General features: G+C 40.7%; 1 protein-coding gene across 3 annotated transcripts in view; it reads right to left on the bottom strand.

Moving 5' to 3' along the window:
* nol4lb (nucleolar protein 4-like b) overlaps positions 1-24019 on the bottom strand; it is a 348974-nt gene that overhangs the window by 233835 nt on the left and 91120 nt on the right. For all 3 annotated transcript variants that reach the window (XM_063041305.1, XM_063041306.1, XM_063041307.1), the window contains exon 6: positions 12227-12362. In XM_063041305.1, the coding sequence (XP_062897375.1) occupies positions 12227-12362 (136 nt within the window). The remainder of the gene's footprint in view (positions 1-12226; positions 12363-24019) is intronic.

The raw sequence follows: 24019 nt of genomic DNA, 5'->3' as shown, positions 1-24019 counted from the left end.
TGCTTCTTCGCTTTATGACATTTCGGCTTACGAACCGTTTCATGGGAACGCTCTACCTTCGGATGGCGGGGGAAACCTGTATTGAATAGATTTTAAAAAATGCAAAAAACAGAAATACTGTATATTAAAAAAGTGAGGTAGTGTCCAAAGGTTCAATGTCCATTTAGGAATCGGATGGCGGAGGGGAAGAAGCTGTTCCTGAATCACTGAGTGTGTGCCTTCAGGCTTCTGTACCTCCTACCTGAAGGTAACAGTGACAAAAGGGCATGCCCTGGATGCTGCCTTTCTGAGACACCGCTCCCTGAAGATGTCCTGAGTACTTTGTAGACTAGTACCCAAGATGGAGCTGACTAGATTTACAACCCTGTGAGCCAGATTTACAACAATGAACAGCAAAGTCCCAACAATCTACCGTGTGAATTTTGGGAAATCTGACTCACTGGATATTGATTCTTGTACTTTCTTTCACACATGGGGCCAATGACTCCTATACTCAGTTTAAAATTACCTAGATTGTGCACTTTGTTTAAACTCACCAGGGCCTTAGGTCCCTCACTTCCTTGAAACTCATCAGGGGTTTTGTTTCTCGTGCTCCTTTTAAATTTATGAGCTTCACTAGTAGAACATCTAAGTCAAAGTCTGTTAAAGGTGAATTGGAGTATTAATAGAAATACAATCCAATACTCAAAGTATGACAGTCAGGCACCAACGAAGAGCTAAGCATACTGGATTAACAGATATTCACTGTGTAACTTTTCATTGGTGCCACATCTCTAATTACAATAACAAGACTTCTGCTCAAAAATTATACCAAGTTCATAGGCGATTGTTGCATAAATGTGGTTAACATCAGTTTCACAAACTATTCCAATCATCGTTTACAAAACTCACAGGAAGCTGAACTAAACGGAGCCAAATTGCAGCACAGATTCGTCAAATGGCTAAAGCTCATTGCATAAAATATCTCAAGCTATCATTTAATGTCAAATGCCACAAACGTAAATAACAATGTCCTTGCAATAAAGTTACCAAATTCTTGGAAATAGTTCTGTTAATTTCACCTTATTTTTCCTTACATTTGTAAGGACACCTTGTTGTTACCGACAAAGAGAGGCAACCCATTTCTAAATTTCCTCAAACGTCACATTCATTGACATCTGCTGGAGATAATAAGTATCATCCAGAATGAAGGATCTAATTATCCTTCCATTTAATGGAAATGTGCTGTATTTTTGACCCATCACCCCTCATCAGCCCAGCTCAAACTATGCAAGGCTCATAATATGTAAAACTCAACTTATGACATGAACGCAAGGATGTGCATACTTACTCATGTTTTAATCACTATTGCCACATCCACTGCTTGCAATATTAAACATGGCTCCTGTGATGTTCAATATAAAAGATGTAACTATACAAGAGAATTATTTCAAAAATTTACCCACGCATTCAAGCCCTGTTGAAATCTTATGAGTTTCAATTATATTTCCCTTCTCTTTTAAAGTCTAGTGACCACAGACTCAATCAAACTAACCTCATCTCTTACAGCAGTCCACCTCAGGAATCAGTCAGGTGAACTTTTGAGCACCTTCTCCAAGGCAAGTTATATCCTTTAGAAGAGAAGAGAAAAACTGCACACGCTATTGTACTGTTCTATGTTCTATACTACTAGACAGGTATATGGAGGAATTTAAGATGGGGGTTTATATGGGAGGCAGGGTTTAAGGGTCGGCACAACATTGTGGGCCGAAGGGCCTGTACTGTTCTATGTTCCATTCCAAATGTGGTCTCTTAGATCTTGAGGTCAGATCTTCTTGCTATGAAGGCCAACGTACCATTTGTTACAGGAACGCACATCAAAGTTGCTTGAATTTCCAGCATCTGCAGAATTCCTTGTGTTTGCGGATTCGTTAGAGGGTTACTTTCAGAGAATGGTGTACAAAAATGCACAAGTATTTACAAGTTTTAACACTAAGCGGGTACATTAATCTTTTGCAGTTTCTGCATTTCTTTTTAAACACCAGCCATTGTCCATCCACCTTTTCATAAACTATTTTGGTAGGGGTTTGGGAATCAGAGTGATAGTGTTGAAGATGAGGAAGTTGGTTTACAAACAGAGGCAATGCATAGTAAGACTCTTAGCAAGGAGAACCTGATGATAGGGCAAAATTACAGTCAACAGGATGAGTTGCAACATAAAAGGCAGACAAAATTAAAAAAAGGTGAGTACAGGACTAAAGATGTTATATTTGAATGTGCATAGTAGATGGAGTAAGGTTGATGAACTTGCAGCACAGTCACAAAGTGGAAAGTATGACATAGGCATTACTGAATCATAGCTGAAAGAAGGTTATAGCTGGGACCTTAATGTCTAAGGATACACATTGTATCAAAAAATAAACAGAAAAGCGGAGAGGGTGACATGGATCTGCTGGTAAAAAAAAATGAAATTCAATCATTAGAAAGAAGTGACATAGGGTTCGAAAATGTTGAATCATTGTGGAGGAACTGCAAGGGTAAAAAGATCCTGATAGGAGTTATATACAGACCCCCAAATAGTAGAAAGGATGTGATCTACAAGTTACAAAGAGTGATAGAAAATGTACGCCAAAAGGGCAATATTACAATAGTCATGGGGGATTTCAAAATGCAGACAGATTGGGAAAATCAGGTAGTTGCAGGATCTCTAGAGGAGAATTTCTAAAATGCCTATGAGATGGTTTTTTAGAGCAGCTCGTGGTTGAGTTCACTAGGGGATCAGCCATTCTGGATTGGGTATTATGCAATGAACCAGAATTGATTAGAGATTTTAAGGTAAAAGAACCCTTGGGAGCAAATGATTGAAGTCACCCTGAAATTTGAGAAGGAGAAGCTAAAGTCAATTGTGTCAGTATTACAGTGAAATTACAGAGACACTTGAGAGGAGTTGGCCAAATTTAACTGGAAAAGAACACTGGTAGGCATAACGGCAGAGCACCAATGGCAGGAATTTCTGGAAGCAACTTAGAAGGTACAGTATATATATTGTGCATCTCAAAGAGGAAGAAGTATTCTAAAGGCAAGATGACACAACCATGGCTAACAGGGGAAATCAAAGCCAATATAAAAGACAAAGAGAGGGCATATGATAGAGCAAAATTAGTGGGAAGGTAGAAGATTGGGAAGCTTTTAAAAACCAACAAAAGGCAACTAAAAAAGTAATTAAGAAAGTAAAGATGGAATATGAAAGTAAGCTAGCCAATAATATTAAAGAGGATACCAAAAGTTTCTTCAGATATATAAAGCATAAAAGAGAGGCGACAGTGGATATCCGATCACTGGAAAGTGATGCTGGAGAGTTAGTAATGGGGGACAAAGAGATGGCAGATGAATTGAATAAGTATTTTGCATTAGTCTTCACTGTGAAAGACATTAACAATATGGTGGAAGTTCCAAGTATCAGGAGTCATGAAGTGTGTGAGGTTACCATTACAAGGGAGGAGGTTCTTGGGAAACTGAAAGCTCTTAAGGTACATAAGTCGCCTAGGCCAGATGATGTACATCCCAGGGTTCTGAAAGAGGTGGCTGAAGAAATTGCGGAGACATTAGTATTGATCTTTCAAGAATCACTAGATTCCGGGAAGCTTTTGGATGACTGGAAAATTGGATGTGTCACTTCACTCTTCAAGAAGGGAGAGAGGCAGAAGAAGAAAATTACAGGCCAGTTAGTCTGACCTCATTGGTTGCAAAGATGTTGGAGTCAATTGTTAAGTATGTGGTTTTGGGGTAGTTGGAGCCAGATGATAAAATAGGCCATAGTCAGCATGGTTTTCTCAAGAGAAAATCTTGCCCGACAAGTCTGTTTCAATCTTTGAAAAAGTAACAATTAGGATAGACAAAGCACAATCAGTTGATGTGTACTTGGATTTTCAGAAGGCCTTTGACGAGGTGCCACACATGAGGCTGCTTAACAAGCTACAAGCCTATAGTATTACAAGAAAGATAGTAGCATGGATAAAGCAGTGGCTGATTGGCAGGAGGCAAGGAGTGGGGATAACGGGAGCCTTTTCTGATTGGCTGCCGGTGAGTAGTGGTGTTCCACAGAGGTCTGTGTTGAGACTGATTCTTTTTACATTATATGTCAATGATTTGGATGATGGAATTGATGACTTTGTTGCAAATTTGCAGATGATACAAAGATAGGTGGAACCACAGATAGCTTGGAGTGAATAGGAAGACTACAGAAGGACTAAGATTAGGAGAATGGGCAAAGAAGTGGCAGATGGAATACAGTGTCGGGAAGTGTATGGTTAGGCACTTCGGTAGAGGAAACGAAAGGGTAGACTATTTTCTAAAGAAGAGAAAATACAACAATCTGAGCTACAAAGGGATTTAGGAATCTTTGTGTAAGGTTCTCTAAAGGTTAATTTGCAGTTTGAGTCTATGATGAGGAAGGCAAATTCAATGTTAGCATTTATGTCAAGAGAACTAGAATGTAAAAGCAAGGATTCAATATTCAGACTTTATAAAACACTGGTGAGGTCTTACTTGGAGTATCGTGAGCAGTTTTTTGCCCCTTATCTTAGAAAAGATATGCTGAACCTGAAGAGGGTTCAAAGGAGGCTCATGAAAATAATTTTATGATTAAACAGTTTGTCAGATGAAGAGTGTTTGATGGCTCTGAGCCTGTACTCTCTGGAATTTAGAAGAATGAACCATGACCTAATTGAAATCTATCAAATGGGGAAAGGCCTTAATCAAGTGGATGTGGCCAGGATGTTTCCTATGGTGGAAGTCTCTATAACCAGAGGACACAGCCTCAAAATAGAGGGGCATCCTTTTAGAATGGAGAAAAGGAGGAACTTCTTTAGCCAGAGGGTGGTGAATCTGAAGAATTTATTGCTACAGGTAGCTGTGGAGAGCAAGTCTTTATGTGTATTTAAGGCAGAAGTTAATAGATTCTTGATTGGTCAGAGCATGAAGTGATACAGCGGGAGGGCAGGAGATTGGGGCTGAAAGGAAAAATGAATCAGCCGTGATGAAATGGCAGAGCAGAATCAATGGGCCAAATGTCTTAATTCTACTCCTGTATCTTAGGGTCTTATAAAGCTCCCCCAATCCATCATGGTCAAAACAATCCTCATACCTTCATCAGGATCAGGCCGATCACCAACAATGATGAGATGGCCCAGAGAAGAGGTGGATGAGTTACAGGCCTGGTGCTAGGCAAGTAACCTCTTCCTCAATGTTAACAAGACAAAGGAGACGGTTGTCAACTTTACCGAACTTGCAGCATTAACACTGCACCGGCGCCAAAGAAGTGGAAACTGCAAGCAGTTACAAACTCCTGGGAAAAACAATCTATGTATACAAGCTATCGTATGTATTTATATTTATTGTGTTTCTTATCATTGTGTTCTTTATCTAATTGTGTATTGTTTGTGCTGAATCGGATCCAGGGTACCAATTATTTTGTTTTCCTTTACAATTGTGTACTGGAAATTACATTAAACAATCTTGAACCTTGAATCAAATGAAGCAAAATGTTGTAAAGGCACTGAATTTTTAATACAAGTTGTAGAAGATCATGAAAAGGAGAATTTGATTAGACCTCATGGAAGGCACTGCCAGCTGATCATAGAGTCAATGAAATTTATGGCACAGGACTAAGCTAAATGACCCGTTATGTTCATGCTGGCAACTACAAGAGAAGGAATTTCAACTAAGCCTGATTACCTTCCCCCCATCTCTAGTCTTATCAGTTATAATATTTCAGGTACTTACCCAAACACTTCTTAAATACCATACGATGAAGGTTTCTGCCTTCAACACCTTTTCAGGCAGAGAGTTCCAGACATTCTCAAAGTTCAAAGTACATTTATTATTAAAGTACAGGTATGTCACCATATTCAACCATAAGATTCATTTTCTTGCAGTCATACTCAATAAATCTATAGAATAATAACCATAACAGAATCAATGAAAGACTGCACCAACTTGGACATTCACAATTCTAGTAAACATTTTGCTACGCCTTTTAATCCTTCCATTAATGATCTTAATTCTTCAATATCTTCTACTTAATCACAGACTTTCCTTCTTTCACCATACTCTCATGCAATTTCTGCATCTGATTTTTCTCTTTTTATTAAGCTTTTTGTTAATACAAGTTCACAAAACTGAAATACTAACAGTTTTTCTATCCATGGATGCTGCTTGGCTTCCTGAGTATATTGTCCGTATTTCATATTTCCTCAGGACACAGGTGGTTATTTTGGCATATTAAATCTATGTCAGCTGATATGTCCAAACTCTTTGTTTTAAAACTTTAGAAGTTAATCCTTTAACTTCTCTACCAGAGGAAACAAGTCCTACTTTATTACTTTTGCCAGCCTGTTATAATTTTAAACATCTGGACTAAATTTCCCAAGCCTCACTGATTCCAAAGCAAACAACTGTAACTAAATTATTTCTCAATTTAGTTAAATATTCACTATTTCTGGCAACATCTTCATAAAACTGCTCTGCTATCATCTGCTCAAGTACTATCATATCCCTCCAGTAAAGTGATAACAAGAACTATATACACAATTTGGCTATAGATTAATTAGTATTTTATACGGAAGTATTCTTGGCCAGAATTCAATGTACCATGTGTCTTCTTAACCGCCTTATTTACCCACCCTTTCTCAAGCATATGAACATGCTCTTCAAGATTTTAGTTCCTCCATATTTCTCAGTATCCTGCATCTTATTGTGTCTTCTCTTCATTCATTTACCCTCTCCTCTTACTGTTCCAAATTAAATTCCATTTCAGGTTTACCTGATCAATTTATTTCTATCTTTTTGAGACCCAAACATTCTATCCCACTGTCACATTTTGTAGTCAGTTCTGGAATATCTGTAAACTTCTTATATATCAATCTATATTATTGATATACAGCGCATGCAGCCCAGCAGAATTCCACTGCAAACAGTCTTCTAGTCATTAAAATCCAGTCAACATCACCCTTTACTTTCAACACAAAATTTTTAATCAAACTTGTCACCTTCTCTCATATCGTGTGGAGTTTTACTATTCTGAACACCCTACCAAGGAAAGGTTAGTCAAAGTTGCTGCTAAAATCCACAGACATTAAACACGATTTACTTACAAGATTCAATCCATTTATTCAGGCATGATCTATATAAAAATTCTATGTTGGTCAATCAATTGATTGCTTGTTAAACAATCTCTTTCTTCCTTTTAAAGCAAGTATAACCCTACTAGCAGTATTTTTGTCTATACCTGCAACCCAAGATAATAAGCAAATTATGATTAGAACTTCCACTACTTCATCCCCAGTTTCTTTTAATAGATTGGGATATTGTTTGTACTTGGTGCTAGTGGTTTATCTACAGTTAATTATTTCAGAGTCCGCAACTCCTCTCAATGTCCAGTGATTTAGAGGACTGGTAGACCATTTAGAATGGAGTTGAGGAAAAAATTTTTCACACAGAGGGTTGTGGTTCTGTGGAATGCTCTGCCTCTGAAGGCAGTGGAGGTCAATTTTCTGGATTCTTTCAAGAAAGAGTTAGGTAGAGCTCTTAAAGATAGCAGAGTCAAGGGATATGGGGAGAAGGCAGGAACGGGGTACTGATTGTGGATGATCAGCCATGATCACAGTGAATGGCGGTGCTGGCTCAAAGGGCTAAATGGCCTACTCCTGCACCTATTGTCTATGGATTTTACTCTTACTTCTTAATTTCTACACCCTTAGTGTTATCGTATTTTATTTCAACAGATGTAAAGCTTTCATTTCAATTCACTTGCATTCTAAAAGGACTGGACTTGAGTGCCAAGCAATTTAATCGAATGGAAACTTTAACTCTGAAAACTAGGATGCTGCCAAATTGAACACAGGAAAAGATAACGCAGAAATTGAATTGGACTGAAGTAGTTAAAGATGAGGTGTTTAAAAGACTGGAAACACTCAGAGCAGTTAAGTCTGTATAGGATAGAATACATCCTGTTTTGCTGAGGGATGTGAAAATGAAATATCTAAATGAAATACTTAATTTTCTGGCAATAATCATCCATTGATCTCTGGACATAAGAATACGATTGAAGGAATGCAAATATGTACCCCCTGTTCAAAGGAATGGAGGAGAATAAAATAATAACTGTGCTACAAGCAGCTACAGAGCTAGTTGAATTTCTGACACTATAAAAGCATTTTATAAGTATTCAGTTTTGGAGAAGGAGGAGTGAGAGCCATGAACGAGACACTTAAATATAGGAAAAATGCCAGAGTTAAGAAATAAATTAGTCACAAAAATTTCAGCTGAATTATTAATAGATAAATCTATAAAAAAAAGTGGGAAGCATTCTACTTCAGATCCAAATGTCTCTTAAATAAAATGATTAAAAGTGAATTGTCTAATGCTCTTTAGGATTTGATTGGAATATTATTAAAATATTGTATTATTTAACTAAAAGAAACAAGTAAATACAAACTTCAATTGGCTCGATTTAATATCAGAGAATGTATACAGTATACAGCCTGAATTCTTACTCTTTGCAGAGACATCCACGAAACAAGAAGCCCCAAAGAATGAATGATAGTCATATCAGAACCCCAAAGCCTCAGTTTAAGATTAATTGCAGGAAATTCCCAGGAATCTATTCTCTAAGCCGGAATGACTGTATACTTGAAAAGGATTTGTGAAGGGTAAATCTGGTCTGATCAATCTAGTTGAATCATTTGGCAAGGTTACCAAGCACTGTGGGTGGACAAGGGCTTATTCACATTCTGCGGACTTTCAGAAGGCATTTGCTACAGCTTGGCATGGGAGATTATCATGAAAACAGAAAATAAGTGAAATTTGAAGATAACCCTGTGGGTGGTAACTGGATGGGAGGTCAGTTACAGAATGTCAGGGTAAAGGATTACTTCATTGGGATGTTTAGCAATTCACTTGCCTGTCCTCATGCTGGTGCAGCCTGGACGCAGTTTTAATCACGCCGCTACGTAAAAACATCTTCTCAGTGGCCAAGGGTACCTTATACAGTATGCAAAGCAGAAGAAGTCCTGACAAATGATCACGTAAGTGCGGCTGCCAGCATTTCAAAGCACTAATTCACAGACTTCATGGGACATTCTTCACTAAACCACAACATTGGTTCAAGCATGTGGCCTGGTCAGCTCTATTAAACAGCAGAAAAAGACAATAAATTGGAGAGAATGTACCACCTCAACCCAGTCCACCTCCTGTTTCAGAATCAGAATCAGAATCAGGTTTATTATCACTGTCATGTGTCGTAAAATGTGTTAACTTAGCAGCAGCAGTTCAATGCAATACTTGAAAATGTGGAAAGAAAAATAAGTAAATAAATTGCTGTGTGTGTGTGTGTGTGTGTGTGTGTGTGTGTATGCGCACGCGCGCGCATCTGTCTAAATATTTATATATAAATAAAATAGTTAGATTAAAAATAGTGCAAAACAAAAATAATATAAAAGAAAGAGTGAGGTAGTGTTCACAGGTTTAATGTCCATTTAGGAATTGGATGGCTGGGGGGAAGAAGCTGTGTTCACGTCATAAGCTCAAGGAGTTCATGGAGGAGATAGAGAAGAGGGAGGGAGATCCTTTATTCCAGGGGAAAAGGAGATAAAAATAAAGACTACAAAAAAAAACTGAGAATAGAACAACAAATTCTGGCCACAAGCAAGTCAGAAAATGTGCAGGAATTCAGCAGGCCAGGCAGCATCTGTGGAAAAGAGTAAACTGTCAATATTTGGGGCCAAGATCCTTCATCAGGACTGGAAAAAAATGATGAGGTCAGAAAAAGAAGGTGGGGGGGAGAGAACTAAGAAGTACAAGGTAGCAGGTGATAGGTGAAACCGAGAGGGGGAGGAGTGAAGTAAAGAGCTGAGGAGTCAATTGGTGAAAGAGATAAAGGGCTGGAGAAAGTGCCTTTAGTTTACCAGGAAGGATGTGTGGCTGTGGTAGTGGACCTGAGATATTGTTCATCCATCGTCGTCGTCTATGAAGACCTCGACACCATTGAGGGTGTTGAGACTAGCGCATGATTTGGATGTAAGTGAGGGAGAATTGCGCAGCATCTGCCTCACTCTCTCTTCCCAATTCCCATCTGGATCCAGTGACAAGACAGAGTTGAGACGGCTGGAGATGGGACTAGGTGCAGTGGATGACCAGGACGTCTTCTGTGTCTTGTTATGCTCTACACGTTCCATGACGCTTGCAGAGACTGCCTTCTAAACCACTGGACCTTCCATTGGTCTCGTCTGTTCAATCCGCTGGAGTATGTCTTCACATGCTGGGATAGACATCTCCCTATCTCACTGAGGGTTTGAGACCCGCCGGCTACCCTCACTTGGTTTAGCTGGCTTGTTGAAGCCGTTGCCTGGGGTGTGGCCGCTGTCGCATGCAAACAGCTACGGGGAGCCACAGGTGAGAGCTGAGTGCCAGGTGGGGACCAAAGGTGGACTAACCGCCTTGAAAAGGACACGGCATGTCCCCCCACCAGAGGTGCTACCCCTCCCTCACACCCCATACACCTCAGGTAGTGGACCTGAGACAGCACATGGTCGCTAAGAGTCAGAGGGCAGTTCTGGCACTGTTCTCAGGTTCCAGTACCATACAGGCCGAAATGATCATATTAGAAGGGTGTATTTCCTGTAGAAAGACACCCAAGACTAGAAGGCCGGAAACAAAGAGCCAACATGTCAGAACCAAGAAGGACAGGCTGGATAACCACATTATCCCAGGGGACTTAGATGAAGGGATAAGGGTTATGATGTAACGGATAATAAGAAAGTACAGAATGTATGAGTGAGGTAGATGGAGTTCAGTATAAGGAGGAATTGCATTGGAATGAGAAGGGCAAACTGGAATATTTCTTTAAATATGAAAGTTCAGGACCTTTTGAACAAGCAAGGGAGTTAGGTCTCCATACAGAGAAATCAATAATATCCGGAGCACAGGAACAAAAATTAAACTAATGTTCTATTGAAATGTTGGGCTTTATCACAATTGGTATATTTCGCCAACATATTGCAAAATTATGTGATTTGTATTCCTGTTGCGAATTTCTATAATCTCTACAACCTGAGAAAACAGAAAATTAGCGAGAAAATGAAATACAGCTTCATGAAAGAGCTGACCTTTTTCAAAATTACACACTACACTTATTACGGAAGAGATATCCTATTAGTAATCTTACTCTGATTTCACTTTAAAATTCCTGGTAGGTAAATAAAAACGTGGTAAACAGTAGAAAGTGACAAAGACTTGTACTCCCTTGCTGCCTTTTTAGCCTCTGAACTTCCTGGATATGTACATCCATTGGCTATTCACAAAAACCCAAAAGTTGCATCACCATATGATGAATTTGAACTAACATGGAATTTTAACATGCTAAAAAAAGAATGCTGATAGTGCCTAAGTCTGGAAATGCAAAAAAAACGGGAGCTACCTTCATTGAGACAGTATTGCTTATTATTCTTATTATCATAAGTGAAGCACCTTATACAAAAGTATTTTGTACAATGAAGCACATGAGCAGCCTAGTCTAATCACAATAAAGAAACCTTTGTTGTGGTAAATTTAGTTAATGTGGACTATGCCCACCTCTTTGAAAATAAGTTCAGTTAGTATCTTATTGATTATTCAGTTATTATTGTATCTTATTTATCATATCATAAGTTATAGCTTATTCAATTATCAATCTAGCCCCATGATTCTCATTACCGTTGGACTTTTTCTCTTTGATCATGTGACTCGAATGCTCTCATGGGCACCCCCTCCCACCCACATTGCCTCAAGAATCATTCGGTCACATGTTTGACCATCTACTCTACCACAACATTCTTCCAAAGTCGTTCCATCTACTTGAAAGAGCTTCACACAAATTGCCTGCTAAGTTACCTTACATTAGAACAGTATTTCATTGTGATACTTGAGGTACCCTGCACATAAATACAATTTCATGTTTGCTTAAATATCTTGTCAGTTAAGATGAAAATACTCATAGCTGTATAACTGATAGCCAGAGTACTGAGAAAACATTCCACTTTTTGTTTTAGAATCGTCCCACAGGGTTCCTCCACTTGAGAAGAAAGATGACTCCAGTTTCTTATTTCTTTTTGAAAACATTTAAAAATAGTACTCACTTTAATTAACTGGCCACAAAGTCAGTCACATTTTTCCCAGTTTGCTTGATTTTATTTTTCAAGAAAGGACTTACCATCTTCTTGGTTATGCAGATTCTGAGGGCTGTGCATTTTTTCTTCTTGACTGGGGCTGGGGTTCACAAACTGGTCAGCTGAAATCCATGTGGTGTCACTCATATCAAAATCATCACTGCTCACTGAACTTTCATCCTACAAAAGAAAATATATTCACAATTATCAAGATGTGTTGATTTAGTCCAGCTGCATTTCATTGAATACAGTCAGTGTTAATGACATTGTTAAGTGTGCACAATAATGAAAAATGTGTATACAGTACTTTGAATGAAAAATGGAAAATAATTATTAAGAATATGAATTTATGCTGTTCTTTAGTAACTATAGGCAGAAACAAGCATACATGTTCAGAAAACAAAGCCACAAAGAGACCCAACACAACCTGCTCATCAAGAGAGTAGACAGCCTTCGGAAGATATGGGTTTCCATGGCAATTGAGTTTCCGAAATGATGTCCAGTCATTTGATAGAAAATTATATAAAGGCCAAGCATTCGGAGGACACACCACAACCAACAGCACACTGACGATGTCTCCTCACATGGTGATGAAAGGTTTGCAAAAAAATTGCCAAGATTGGAGAAAATTTAACCCAACCAGAGTAGAGAGCTTTCAAACAGATGGACCCGTGGTGAAAGATTAAAAGGTATTTCACAGAGTGCTAAAGATTTGAGGGAAGAGCATCTTTGTGAGCTAATGTTTCTTTGACTAGAAAAGAGGCAGCCTTTATATGATGTGTAGGTATGTCATTCTGTAGGAGTCATCCAGATAGATTTGGGTAACAAATTGTTCCACAGATGGACCCACTGTGAACAAATCCAATCGTCCCTTACTTTACTTTTATATTAAATTAGTTAACTAAAGCTATGTGGTAGCTGTCCGCATGCTAGGAGAGGCTTGTCCCTAGCTCACTGAGGTATGAGGCCACCGGCTACCTCCACTGAAACTATAATGCATTCCAGCATTTCAAATTATACGAATTGTAGCATTTTACCACAAACAATGCCAGTAATAAGTCCCCCCCCCCCACCTTGACTGCACACAGGTCTCGAAAAACAGATCTCCATTTAACTAATTATGTGACTTCTAAAACCAATTTGTCATTCTGGAGATGCACAGCCCTTTCATCCTTCGTCTCTTCATCTCTGCTACCATTTGTTCTTTCTTTCTGATCCTGGAGTCGTGCGGCCCTGGCCTGATCGGATTCTTGTTCTCTCCTCCATCTGTGCCTATCGTTGTCATTTTGGAGACGTGCATGCCTGTCCTCCTCTGTCTCATCTTCTTTCATCTTTTTTATCCTGACTCTTTGATCCTGGAGTCGTGCAGCCCTGGCCTCATCCGATTGTTGTTCTCTCCCTCTCCTTGCCACTTCCCAACAACGTTTGGCGTCATCTCTTGACCATAATGTCCCCCTTCCCTTTCCACGCAGCATATTAGGCTATCCATATATTTTTACCCTAATGCTTGATAGAGGATAGGAAGCAGTAACACCAAAGCCTCCAGGCTGCTGAGGCTGGCCGTGCATATGTGTTGGGCCGTGGCGTCGCGGTCTCCATGGAAGGTAGAGCCGGCTCTGTGCGCATCATGAGGCGCTGCTGAGGCTGGCCATGTGCATGTGTCGGGCTGTGGCGTCCCGATTTCCATAATGGCCGATCGGGTCTCGGGTGAAAGGCAGCCTGTTGATTTTTGACGAATGAGCAATTTTATACGAATATATAACCCTGAATTTTGCCTGTATTCTGTAAGTTAGTGCATTTTAATTCGATTTAGCCAAAAAAAGTGCCACTGTAATGCACCATTTGCGTTAATTGGAGGTCACAAACAGACAAACAGACAGACAGAGCATGAGAGTTTTAGTAGTATATAGATAGTCAGAACAAAAAGAGGGAGGAAATATTGTATTCATCAATCATGTGTGTATGTGTGTGTGTGTATATATATATATCTTTATAGATCCTCAACTTTTTCTCCCCTGCATTTAAGAAAAGAGCTTGTTTTGAATCTGTTATTTTGAAGATTAGAAAGCTCTTGAAAGTGAATATTTATATATGCTGACATTTTTTTCTTTAACTATGTCCTCAAACTGCGTTTCAATTAGCAAGAAATTGCTCATTTTCATATTTCCTCTTACGGTAAGGGACATTTTAGAGGAAATAACCTATACATCTGTTCCAAGAAACAAATCTCCAAATACACAGTGAGAAAATTGCAATTATTGCACCTCCAGTCATTCAGCAAATCTTAAAAGTGCATTACAATTTACAACAATGATTCAATTGATTTGCTTTGTCTTTATTCCCGCTTTTCTGCGTAGGTAATGGTACAAATTAATATCCTAGGTAAAACCTTCTCTCATACCAAGCTAGAAAGGCTTAAAGAATCTTCAAATAGATTTTGCACTCTGTTAATTCAAATGGATATAATTATTTTTTTCTAGCAGCCCAATTGAATTAGGAGTGAGAGAGGAGGCAACTCACAGGTCCATCAGTGAGATTTTAAAAAGGCGCATTCGTGGGCTTCTGGCATTTTCTCGGCAGCCCAATTGAATTTGGAGCAACTCACAGGTCCGTGAGTATTTTAAAAAGGAGCATTCGCGGGCTTTCAGTGTTTGTGACGGTTCAGTCAAAGAGTAATTCAATAGCAAGGGCAAATAAAAATCAGGTAGGGCCAAGTAGAGCGGCCATTGTGTGAGTGGACCAGTGTTAGAGTGGGATGGTTTTGGTGAGAACAGGCTTGGGCTAAGTATATACCTGGTAAGTTTCTTCTTTTTCATTCTTCATCTACTAGTACATAGTTAGAGCAATGAAGATGGCTCCAGGGCCTGTGTTGTGTTATTCGTGTGTTATGTGTGAATTTTGGGAGACCTCCAGACACACTGAGCTGCAGCTCCTCAGAAAGCATGCTAAGGACCTGAAGCTGCAGCTCATAGGGGAAACTGAGTGGGTGATATAGCAACTACAGGGGAGTAGTCATCCCTAAGTAACAGGAGGCAGGTATCTGGGTGACTGTCAGGAGAGAGAAAGGATACGGGCAGCTAGTGCAGAGTACCCCTGTGGCTGTTCCCCTCAATAATAAGTATACTGCATTAGATCATGTTGGGCGGTGGGTGGGGAGGGGGAATGAGCTATCACGAGGAAGCTGCAATGACCAGGTCTCCAGCACTGTGGCTCAGAAAGGAAGGGGGTAAAAGAGGACTTCAGCAGTGATAAGGGATTCCATATTGAGACGAGTAGACATGAAATTCTATGGATCAATAGAGACACCAGAAGGTATGTTGCATCTCAGGTATCAGGGTCAGGGGCAACTTGGATTGGGTCCCTGGCATTCTCAAAGGGGAGGGTAAGCAGCCAGAAGATTTGGTACATATTGGTTCCAATGACATAGGTAGGAAAAGTCAGTAAGTTCTGAAGAGAGAATTTTGGGTGCTAGATAAAAAGCTGTAAAGCAGGACCACCAGGGTAATAATCTCTGGATTGCTGCTTATGTTGCACTCAAGTGAGGGTAAGAGTAGTATTATATGGCAGACGAATGTGTGGCTGAGGTACTGAGGTACTGGTGCAGGGGGCAAGGGTTCAAATTTCTGGATCATTGGGATCTCTTCTGGGGAAGATATGACCTGTGCAAAAGGGAAGAGTAACACCTGAATGGGGGGGGAGGGCAGGGGGGCAATATCCTTACAGGCTTATGTTTCTTCAGATACATAAAGTATAAAAGAGGAGCAAGAGTGGATATCAGACTGCTGAAAAAATGATATTGGAGAGGCAGCAAGGTGGGGCAAGGAAACAGAGGATGAACTGAATAAGTATTTTGTATCAGTCTTCCCCGTAGTAGACTAGCAGTATGTTGGAAGTTCCAGGTGTAAGGGGTCATGAAGTGTGTGAAATTTCCATTACTAGAGAGAAGGTTCTTGGGAAACCAAACGGTCGGAAGGTAGATAAGTCACCTGGACCAAATAGTGTACACACCATGGTTTTGAAAGAGGTGACTTAAGAGATTGTGGACGCATTTGAAATGATCTTTCAAGAATCACTAGATTCTGGAATGGTTCCAGAAAACTGGAACATTACAAATGTCGCTCCACTCTTCAAGAATGGAGAGAGGCAGAAGAAAGGAAATTACAGGCCAGATAGTCTGACCTCAGTGGTTGGGGTGATATTGGAGTCAATCATTAAGGATGCGCCTTTGGTGTACTTGAAGGCACTTGATAAAATAGGCCATAGTCAGCATGGTGTCCTCAAGGGAATATCTTGCCTGACAAATATGTTGGATCTTTGAAGAAATAACAAGCAAGATAAACAAAAGAGAATCGGTTGGTGTTGGCTACTTGGACTTTCAGGCCTCTGACATGAGGCAGCTTAACAAGCTTATGAGCCCATGGTATTAGAGGAAAGATTCCAGTATGGATAAAACAGTGGCTGATTGGCAGGAATAAGGAGTGGGAATAAAGGGAGATTTTTCTGGTTGGCTGCCATGACTAGTGGTGTTCCACAGGGGTCGCTGTTAGGATCGATTCTTTTTATGTCATACGTCAATGATTTGGATGATGGAATTGATGGCTTTGTTGCAAAGTTTGCAGAGGATATGAAGATAAGCAGAGGAGCAGGTAGTTTTGAGGAAATAAGGAGGCTATAGAATGACAGACGAATTAGGAGATGGGCAAAGAAGTGGCAGATGGAATACAGTATCAGGAAGTGTGCGGTCATGCACTTTGGTAGAAGAAATTAAAGGGTTGACTACTTTCTAAATGGAGAGAAAATACAGAACTCTGAGGCACAAAAGAATTTGGGAGTCCTTGTGCAGGATTCCCTAAAGGGTAATTTGCAGGTTGAGTCTGCGGTAAGGAAGACAAATGTGATGTTAGCATTCATTTCAAGAGGACTAGAATATAAAAGCAAGGATGTAATGTTGTAACTTTATAAAACACTAGAGAGGCCTCACTTGGAGTATTGTGAGCAGGTTTGGGCCCCTTGTATTTGAAAGGATGTGCTGAAACTGGAGAGGGTTCAAAGGGAGTTCATGAAAATGATTCCAGGATTGAACGGCTTGTCAGCTGAAGAGCAGTTAATAGCTTGGGCTATATTCACTGCAATGTAGAATAAAGAGGAGTGACCTAATTGAAACCTATTGAATGGTGAAAGGCCTTGATAGAGTGGATGAGGAAAAGATGTTCCTATGATGGGAGCGTCGAAGACCAGAAAACGCAGCCTCAAAATAGAGGGGTGCCCTTTTAGAATGGAGATAAGGAGGAATTACTTTAACCAGAGACTGGTGAATCTGTGGAATTCTTTGCCACAGGCAGCTGTGGAGGTCAAGTCTTTATGTATATTTAAGGCAGAGGTTGATAGATTCTTGATTGGTCAGGGCATGAAGGGATACAGGGAGAAGCCAGGAGATTGGGGCTGAGAGGATAAATGGATCAGCCATGATGGAATGGTGGAGGAGACTCAATGGGCCAAATTGCCCAATTCTGCTCCTATATCTTATGGTCGTATAGCCAGGTTTGCAAGGACTGTTAAGGATGTTTTAAACTTATTTTTCAAGGGTATGGGAAATTAAGTGATAGGGCTCAGAATGGGGCAGTTGGTATACAAACAGAGACAGTGTGTAGTGAGACTGTCAGGAAGGATATGCAGATGATAGAGCAAAATTGCAATCTGTGGGATGAGTTGTAGTACAGTAGGGGGTAAAATTGAAAAGGGTGACAAATACAGGACTGAAGGTGTTATATTTGAATGTACACTGTACATGGAATAAGGTAAATGATCTTGTAGCACAGTTAGAGACAGGCAGATTTGACATTGTGGGCATCTGGAATCATGGCTGAAAGAAGATTATTGTTATGTGCTAAACATCCAAGGATACACATTGTATCAAATGTTCAGGTAGACAGAGGAATTGGGGTGGTTCAGTAGGTAAAAAAATGAAATCAAATCCTTGGACAGAGGTGATTTAGGATTGGAAGAAGTAGAAGTACAGGCCTCCATACAGTAGCAAAGATAGGGGCTACAAATTACAATCGAAGAAAGAAAAAACATGTCATAATGGGCGATCTTACGACAGTCGTGGGGGATTTCAATATGCAGTAGATTGCAAAAATCAGGTAGGTGCTGATTTTGGATCCCAAGAGAGAGAATCTGTAGAATACCTATGGGTTAGCTTTTTAGAACAACTTGTGGTTGAGCCCACTAGGGGATCAGCTGTTCTGGGTGTTGTGTAATGAACTAGATTTGATTAGGGATCTTAAGGTAAAGGAACCTTTAGGAAGCAATGATCATAATATGATAGAATTCAACCTGTAATTAAAGAGGGAGAAAATAAAGTCAAATGTATCTGTATTACAGAGGAGTTAAATAATGCTAGAGGGGTAGTAATGGAGGACAAAGAAATGGCAGAAGAACTTGAGAAGAATTTTGCATCAGGCTTCATTGTGGAAGACACGAGCAGTATGTTGGAGGTTTGAGAGTGTCAGGGGGCAGAAGTGAGTGCAGTTGCTATTACTAAGGAGAAGGTGCTTGGAAACCTGAAAGGTTTGAAGGTAGATAAGTCACCTGGACCAGATGAACTACATTGCTGGGTTCTGAAAGAGGTAACTGAAAAGATTCTGGAAGCATTAGTAATGATTTTTCAAGCATCACAAAATTCTGATTTGGTTTCAGACAACTTGATAATTGCAAATGTTACTCCATGCTTCAAGAATGGAGGGAGGTAGAAGAAAGGAAACTATAGGCCAGTTAGCTTGACCCCTGTGGTTCGAAGATGTTGGAGATGATTGTTAAGAATGTGGTTTTGGGGTACTTGGAGACACATGGTAAAATAGGCCAAAGCAATATGGCTTCTTTAAGGGAAAATCCTGCCTGACAAATCTCTTTAAATTCTTTGACAAAATAACAAGCACGGTAGACAAAGGAGAATCAGTGGATGTTATGTACTTCGATTTTCAATAGTCTGTTAACAAGGTGCTATACACGAGGCTGCTTAACAAGATAAGCGCCCATGGTATTACAGGAAATATACAGTGGCATGCAAAAGTTTGAGCACCCCTGGTCAAAATTTCTGTTACTGTGAATAGCTAAGCAAGTAAAAGATGCACTGATTTCCAAAAGGCATAAAGTTAAAGATGACACATTTCTTTAATATTTTAAGCAAGAAGACTTTTTTATTTCCAATTTTAAAGTTTCAAAATAACATAAAAGGAAAAGGGTCCAAAGCAAAAGTTTGGGCACCCTCATGGTCAGTACTTAGTAACACCTCTTTGACAAATATCACAGCTTGTAAATGCTTTCTGTAACCAGCTAAGAGTCTTTCAATTCTTGTTTGGGGGATTTTCACCCATTCTTCCTTGCAAAAGGCTTCTAGTTCTGTGAGATTCTTGGGCCGTCTTGCATGCACTGCTCTTTTGTGGTCTATCCACAGATTTTCAATGATGTTTAGGTCAGGGGACTGTGAGGGCCATGGCAAAACCTTCAGCTTGCGCCTCTTGAGGTAGTTCAATGTGGATTTTGAGGTGTGTTTAAGTTCAGCACCCTGTTGTAGAAGCTATCCTCTTTTCATCTTCAGCTTTTTTTACAGACGGTGTGATGTTTGCTTCCAGAATTTGCTGGTATTTAATTGAATTCATTCTTCCCTCTACCAGTGAAATGTTCCCCGTGCCACTGGCTGCAACACAAGCCCTAAGCATGATCAATCCATCCCCGTGCTTAACAGTTGGAGAGGTGTTTTTTCAAGATATTCTGCACCCTTTTTTCTCCAAACATACCTTTGCTCATTGCGGCCAAAAAGTTCTATTTTAACTTCATCAGTCCACAGGACTTATTTCCAAAATGCATCAGGCTTCTTTAGAAGTTCCTTTGAACCTTCTGAATAGAACTTTTTGGCTTCTACAACAGGATAATAAACCTAAACACACCTCAAAATCCACAATGGACTACCTCAAGAGGCGCAAGCTGAAGGTTTTGCCATGGCCCTCACAGTCCCTAGTAGCTTAGCTATTCACAGGAACAGAAATTTTGATTAGGAATGCACAAACATTTGCATACCACTGCAGTAGCATGGATAGAGCAACGGCTGATTAGCAGGAGGTAGAGCAATATTAAAGGGAGCCTTTTCTGATTGGTTGCCAGAGACTAATAGGGGTGGGTGTTGGGACTGCTTCTTTTTCCATAGTATGTCAACGATTTGGATGGCAGAATTGATGGCTTTGTGGCCAAGTTTGCAGACAATACAAAGACAAGTGGAGTGGCAGGTAGTGTTGCGGAAGCAGGGAGGCTGGAGAAGGACTTAGACAGATTGGATGAATGGGCAATAAGTGGCACATGGAGTACAGTGTCAGGAATTGTATGGTCACGCACTTTGGTAGAAGAAGTGAAAACAAACTATTTTCTAAACAAGGAGAAAATTCAAAGTTCATAGTAAACTCATTATCAAGTATACATATGTTATCGTATACTTTGAGATTTATTTTCTTGCAGGCATATTCAATAAAATCACTGAGGTATTCAACTGAGATCACTGGGCGCAAAGAAAAGGCTGGGAATATCAATAACTGTGGCGCTTCTCTTCCTGACGAACTTAACGTATTCTACACAAGATTCGAACAGAAGAGGAGCATCCCGCTCCCTCCGGATGAACCAGACCTGGTGGCGTCGAGCTTCGTCGTCACCGAGGACGTTAGAAGGGCCTTCCTGAAGATAAATCCAAGGAAGGCAATGGGCCCAGATGGCATCCGGGGACAGGTTCTCCAGGCCTGTGCAAGCGAGCTAGCTGGAGTGATTGCTGACATCTTCAACTGCTCCTTGCTTCAGTCTAAGATCCCCTCGTGTTTTAAGAAGGCAACGATAATCCCGGTGCCGAAGAAGAGCAAGGTGGCATGCCTGAATGACTATCGACCTGTAGCTCTGATATCAATTGCTATGAAGTGCTCTGAGCAATTGGTTATGGCACACATCAACAACAGCCTACCGGTCAACCTCGATGCTTTGCAATTTGCCTACCGGAGCAACAGGTCAACGGCAGATGCCATCTCTCTCTGGCCCTAAATTCTTCCTTAGAACACCTGGAGAATAAAGACGCATACGTAAGGCTCCTTTTCATTGACTACAGCTCTGCCTTTAATACCATCATTCCAAATAAACTGATTCCTAAGCTCCGGAACCTGGGCCTTAGCACTCAGATCTGCAGCTGGATCTTCAGCTTCCTCACAGACAGGACCCAGGCTGTAAAAATAGGGGACAAGCTCTCCTCTACAATCACTCTGAGCACTGGTACCCCACAAGGCTGTGTACTCAGCCCCCTGCTGTACTCACTGTACACCCATGATTGTGTAGCCAAGTTTCCATCAAACTCAATATATAAGTTTGCTGATGACACAACAATTGTAGGCCGTATCTCGGGTAATGATGAGTTTGAGTACAGAGAAGAAATTAAGAAACTGGTGGCATGGTGCGAAAACAATAACCTGTCCCTCAACGTCAGCAAGACGAAGGAATTGATTGTTGACTTCAGAAGGAGTAGTGGACCGCACGACCCCATTTACATTGGTGGTGCACAAGTGGAACAGCTTTAAGTTCCTTGGGGTCAATATCACAAATGACCTGACTTGGTCCAACCAAGCAGAGTCCACTGCCAAGAAGGCCCACCAGCGCCTTTACTTCTTGAGAAAGCTAAAGAAATTTGGCCTGTCCCCTAAAACCCCCACTAATTTTCATAGATGCACCGTAGAAAGCATTCTTGTAGGGTGCATCACAACCTGGTATGGAAGTTGTCCTGTCCAAGACCGGAAGAAGCTGCAGAAGATTGTGAACACAGCGCAGCACATCACACAAACCAATCTTCCGTCCTTGGACTCACTTTACACCGCACACTGTCGGAGCAGTGCTGCCAGGATAATCAAGGACACGACCCACCCAGCCAACACACTTTTCGTCCCTCTTCCCTCTGGGAGAAGGCTCAGGAGCTTGAAGACTCGTATGGCCAGATTTGGGAACAGCTTCTTTCCAACTGTGATAAGACTGCTGAACAGATCCTGACACGGATCTGGGCCATACCCTTCAAATGTCCGGACCAGCCTCTCGGTTATTTTGTGATGATTGTATGTTCTAGTATCAATTGTTTGGCGACAATAAAGTATAAGGCAATAAGTACAGGAGATTAGTGTGGAAACTTAAAGCACACGGTATTGGGGGTAAGGTATTGATGTGGATAGAGAATTGGTTAGCAGACAGGAAGCAAAGAGTGGGAATAAACGGGACCTTTTCAGAATGGCAGGCAGTGATTAGTGGGGTACCGCAAGGCTCAGTGCTGGGACCCCAGTTGTTTACAATATATATTAATGACTTGGATGAGGGAATTAAATGCAGCATCTCCAAGTTTGCAGATGACACGAAGCTGGACGGCAGTGTTAGCTGTGAGGAGGATGCTAAGAGGATGCAGGGTGACTTGGATAGGTTGGGTGAGTGGGCAAATTCATGGCAGATGCAATTTAATGTGGATAAATGTGAAGTTATCCACTTTGGTGGCAAAAATAGGAAAACAGATTATTATCTGAATGGTGGCCGATTAGGAAAAGGGGAGGTGCAACGAGACCTGGGTGTCACTATACACCAGTCATTGAAAGTGGGCATGCAGGTACAGCAGGTGGTGAAAAAGACGAATGGTATGCTGGCATTTATAGCGAGAGGATTCGAGTACAGGAGCAGGGAGGTACTACTGCAGTTGTACAAGGCCTTGGTGAGACCACACCTTGAGTACTGTGTGCAGTTTTGGTCCCCTAATCTGAGGAAAGACATCCTTGCCATAGAGGGAGTACAAAGAAGGTTCACCAGATTGATTCCTGGGATGGCAGGACTTTCATATGAAGAAAGACTGGATGAACTAGGCTTGTACTCGTTGGAATTTAGAAGATTGAGGGGGGATCTGATTGAAACGTATAAAATCCTAAAGGGATTGGACAGGCTAGATGCAGGAAGATTGCTCCCGATGTTGGGGAAGTCCAGAACGAGGGGTCACAGTTTGAGGATAAAGGCGAAGCCTTTTAGGACTGAGATTAGGAAAAACTTCTTCACACAGAGAGTGGTGAACCTGTGGAATTCTCTGCCACAGGAAACAGTTGAAGCCAGTTCATTGGCTATATTTAAGAGGGAGTTAGATATGGCCCTTGTGGCTAGGGGGATCAGAGGGTATGGAGGGAAGGCTGGTGCAGGGTTCTGAGTTGGATGATCAGCCATGATCATAATAAATGGCGGTGCAGGCTCAAAGGGCCGAATGGCCTACTCCTGCACCTATTTTCTATGTTTTCTATAAAGTATAAATCCATAATAGAATAATAACCATAATAGAATCAATGAAAGACTTGAGCAAATGAGTGTTCAGCGGTGTGCAAAAAACAGATTGTGCAGATACAAAAAGAAAGAAATAATAATAATAAATAAGCAATAAATATTGAGAACATGAGATGAATAGTCCTTGCAAGCGAGTCCATAGGCTGTGGGAACGTTTGAGAGATGGGGCACGTGAAACTTTATTTCAAGAGCCTGATGGTTGAGGGGTGATAACTGTTCCTGGACCTGGTGGTGTGAGTTCTGAGGCTTTTGCATCTTTTTGCTGATGGCAGCAGAGAGAAGAAAGCATGACCCGGGTGACAAAGATGCTTTCTTGCAACAAACTCCTTGTAGATGTGCTCAACTGTGGGGAGGACTTTACCAATGATGGACTGGGCCATATCCACTAACTTTTGTAGGATATTCAAGAGCATTGGTGTTTCCATATCAGGCTGTGATGCAGTCAGTCGATATATTCT

Source organism: Mobula hypostoma, chromosome 2 (genome assembly GCF_963921235.1).
Source record: "Mobula hypostoma chromosome 2, sMobHyp1.1, whole genome shotgun sequence".
NCBI classification, from domain to species: Eukaryota; Metazoa; Chordata; class Chondrichthyes; order Myliobatiformes; family Myliobatidae; genus Mobula; species Mobula hypostoma.
This window is presented reverse-complemented; position numbering and strand designations above follow the sequence as displayed.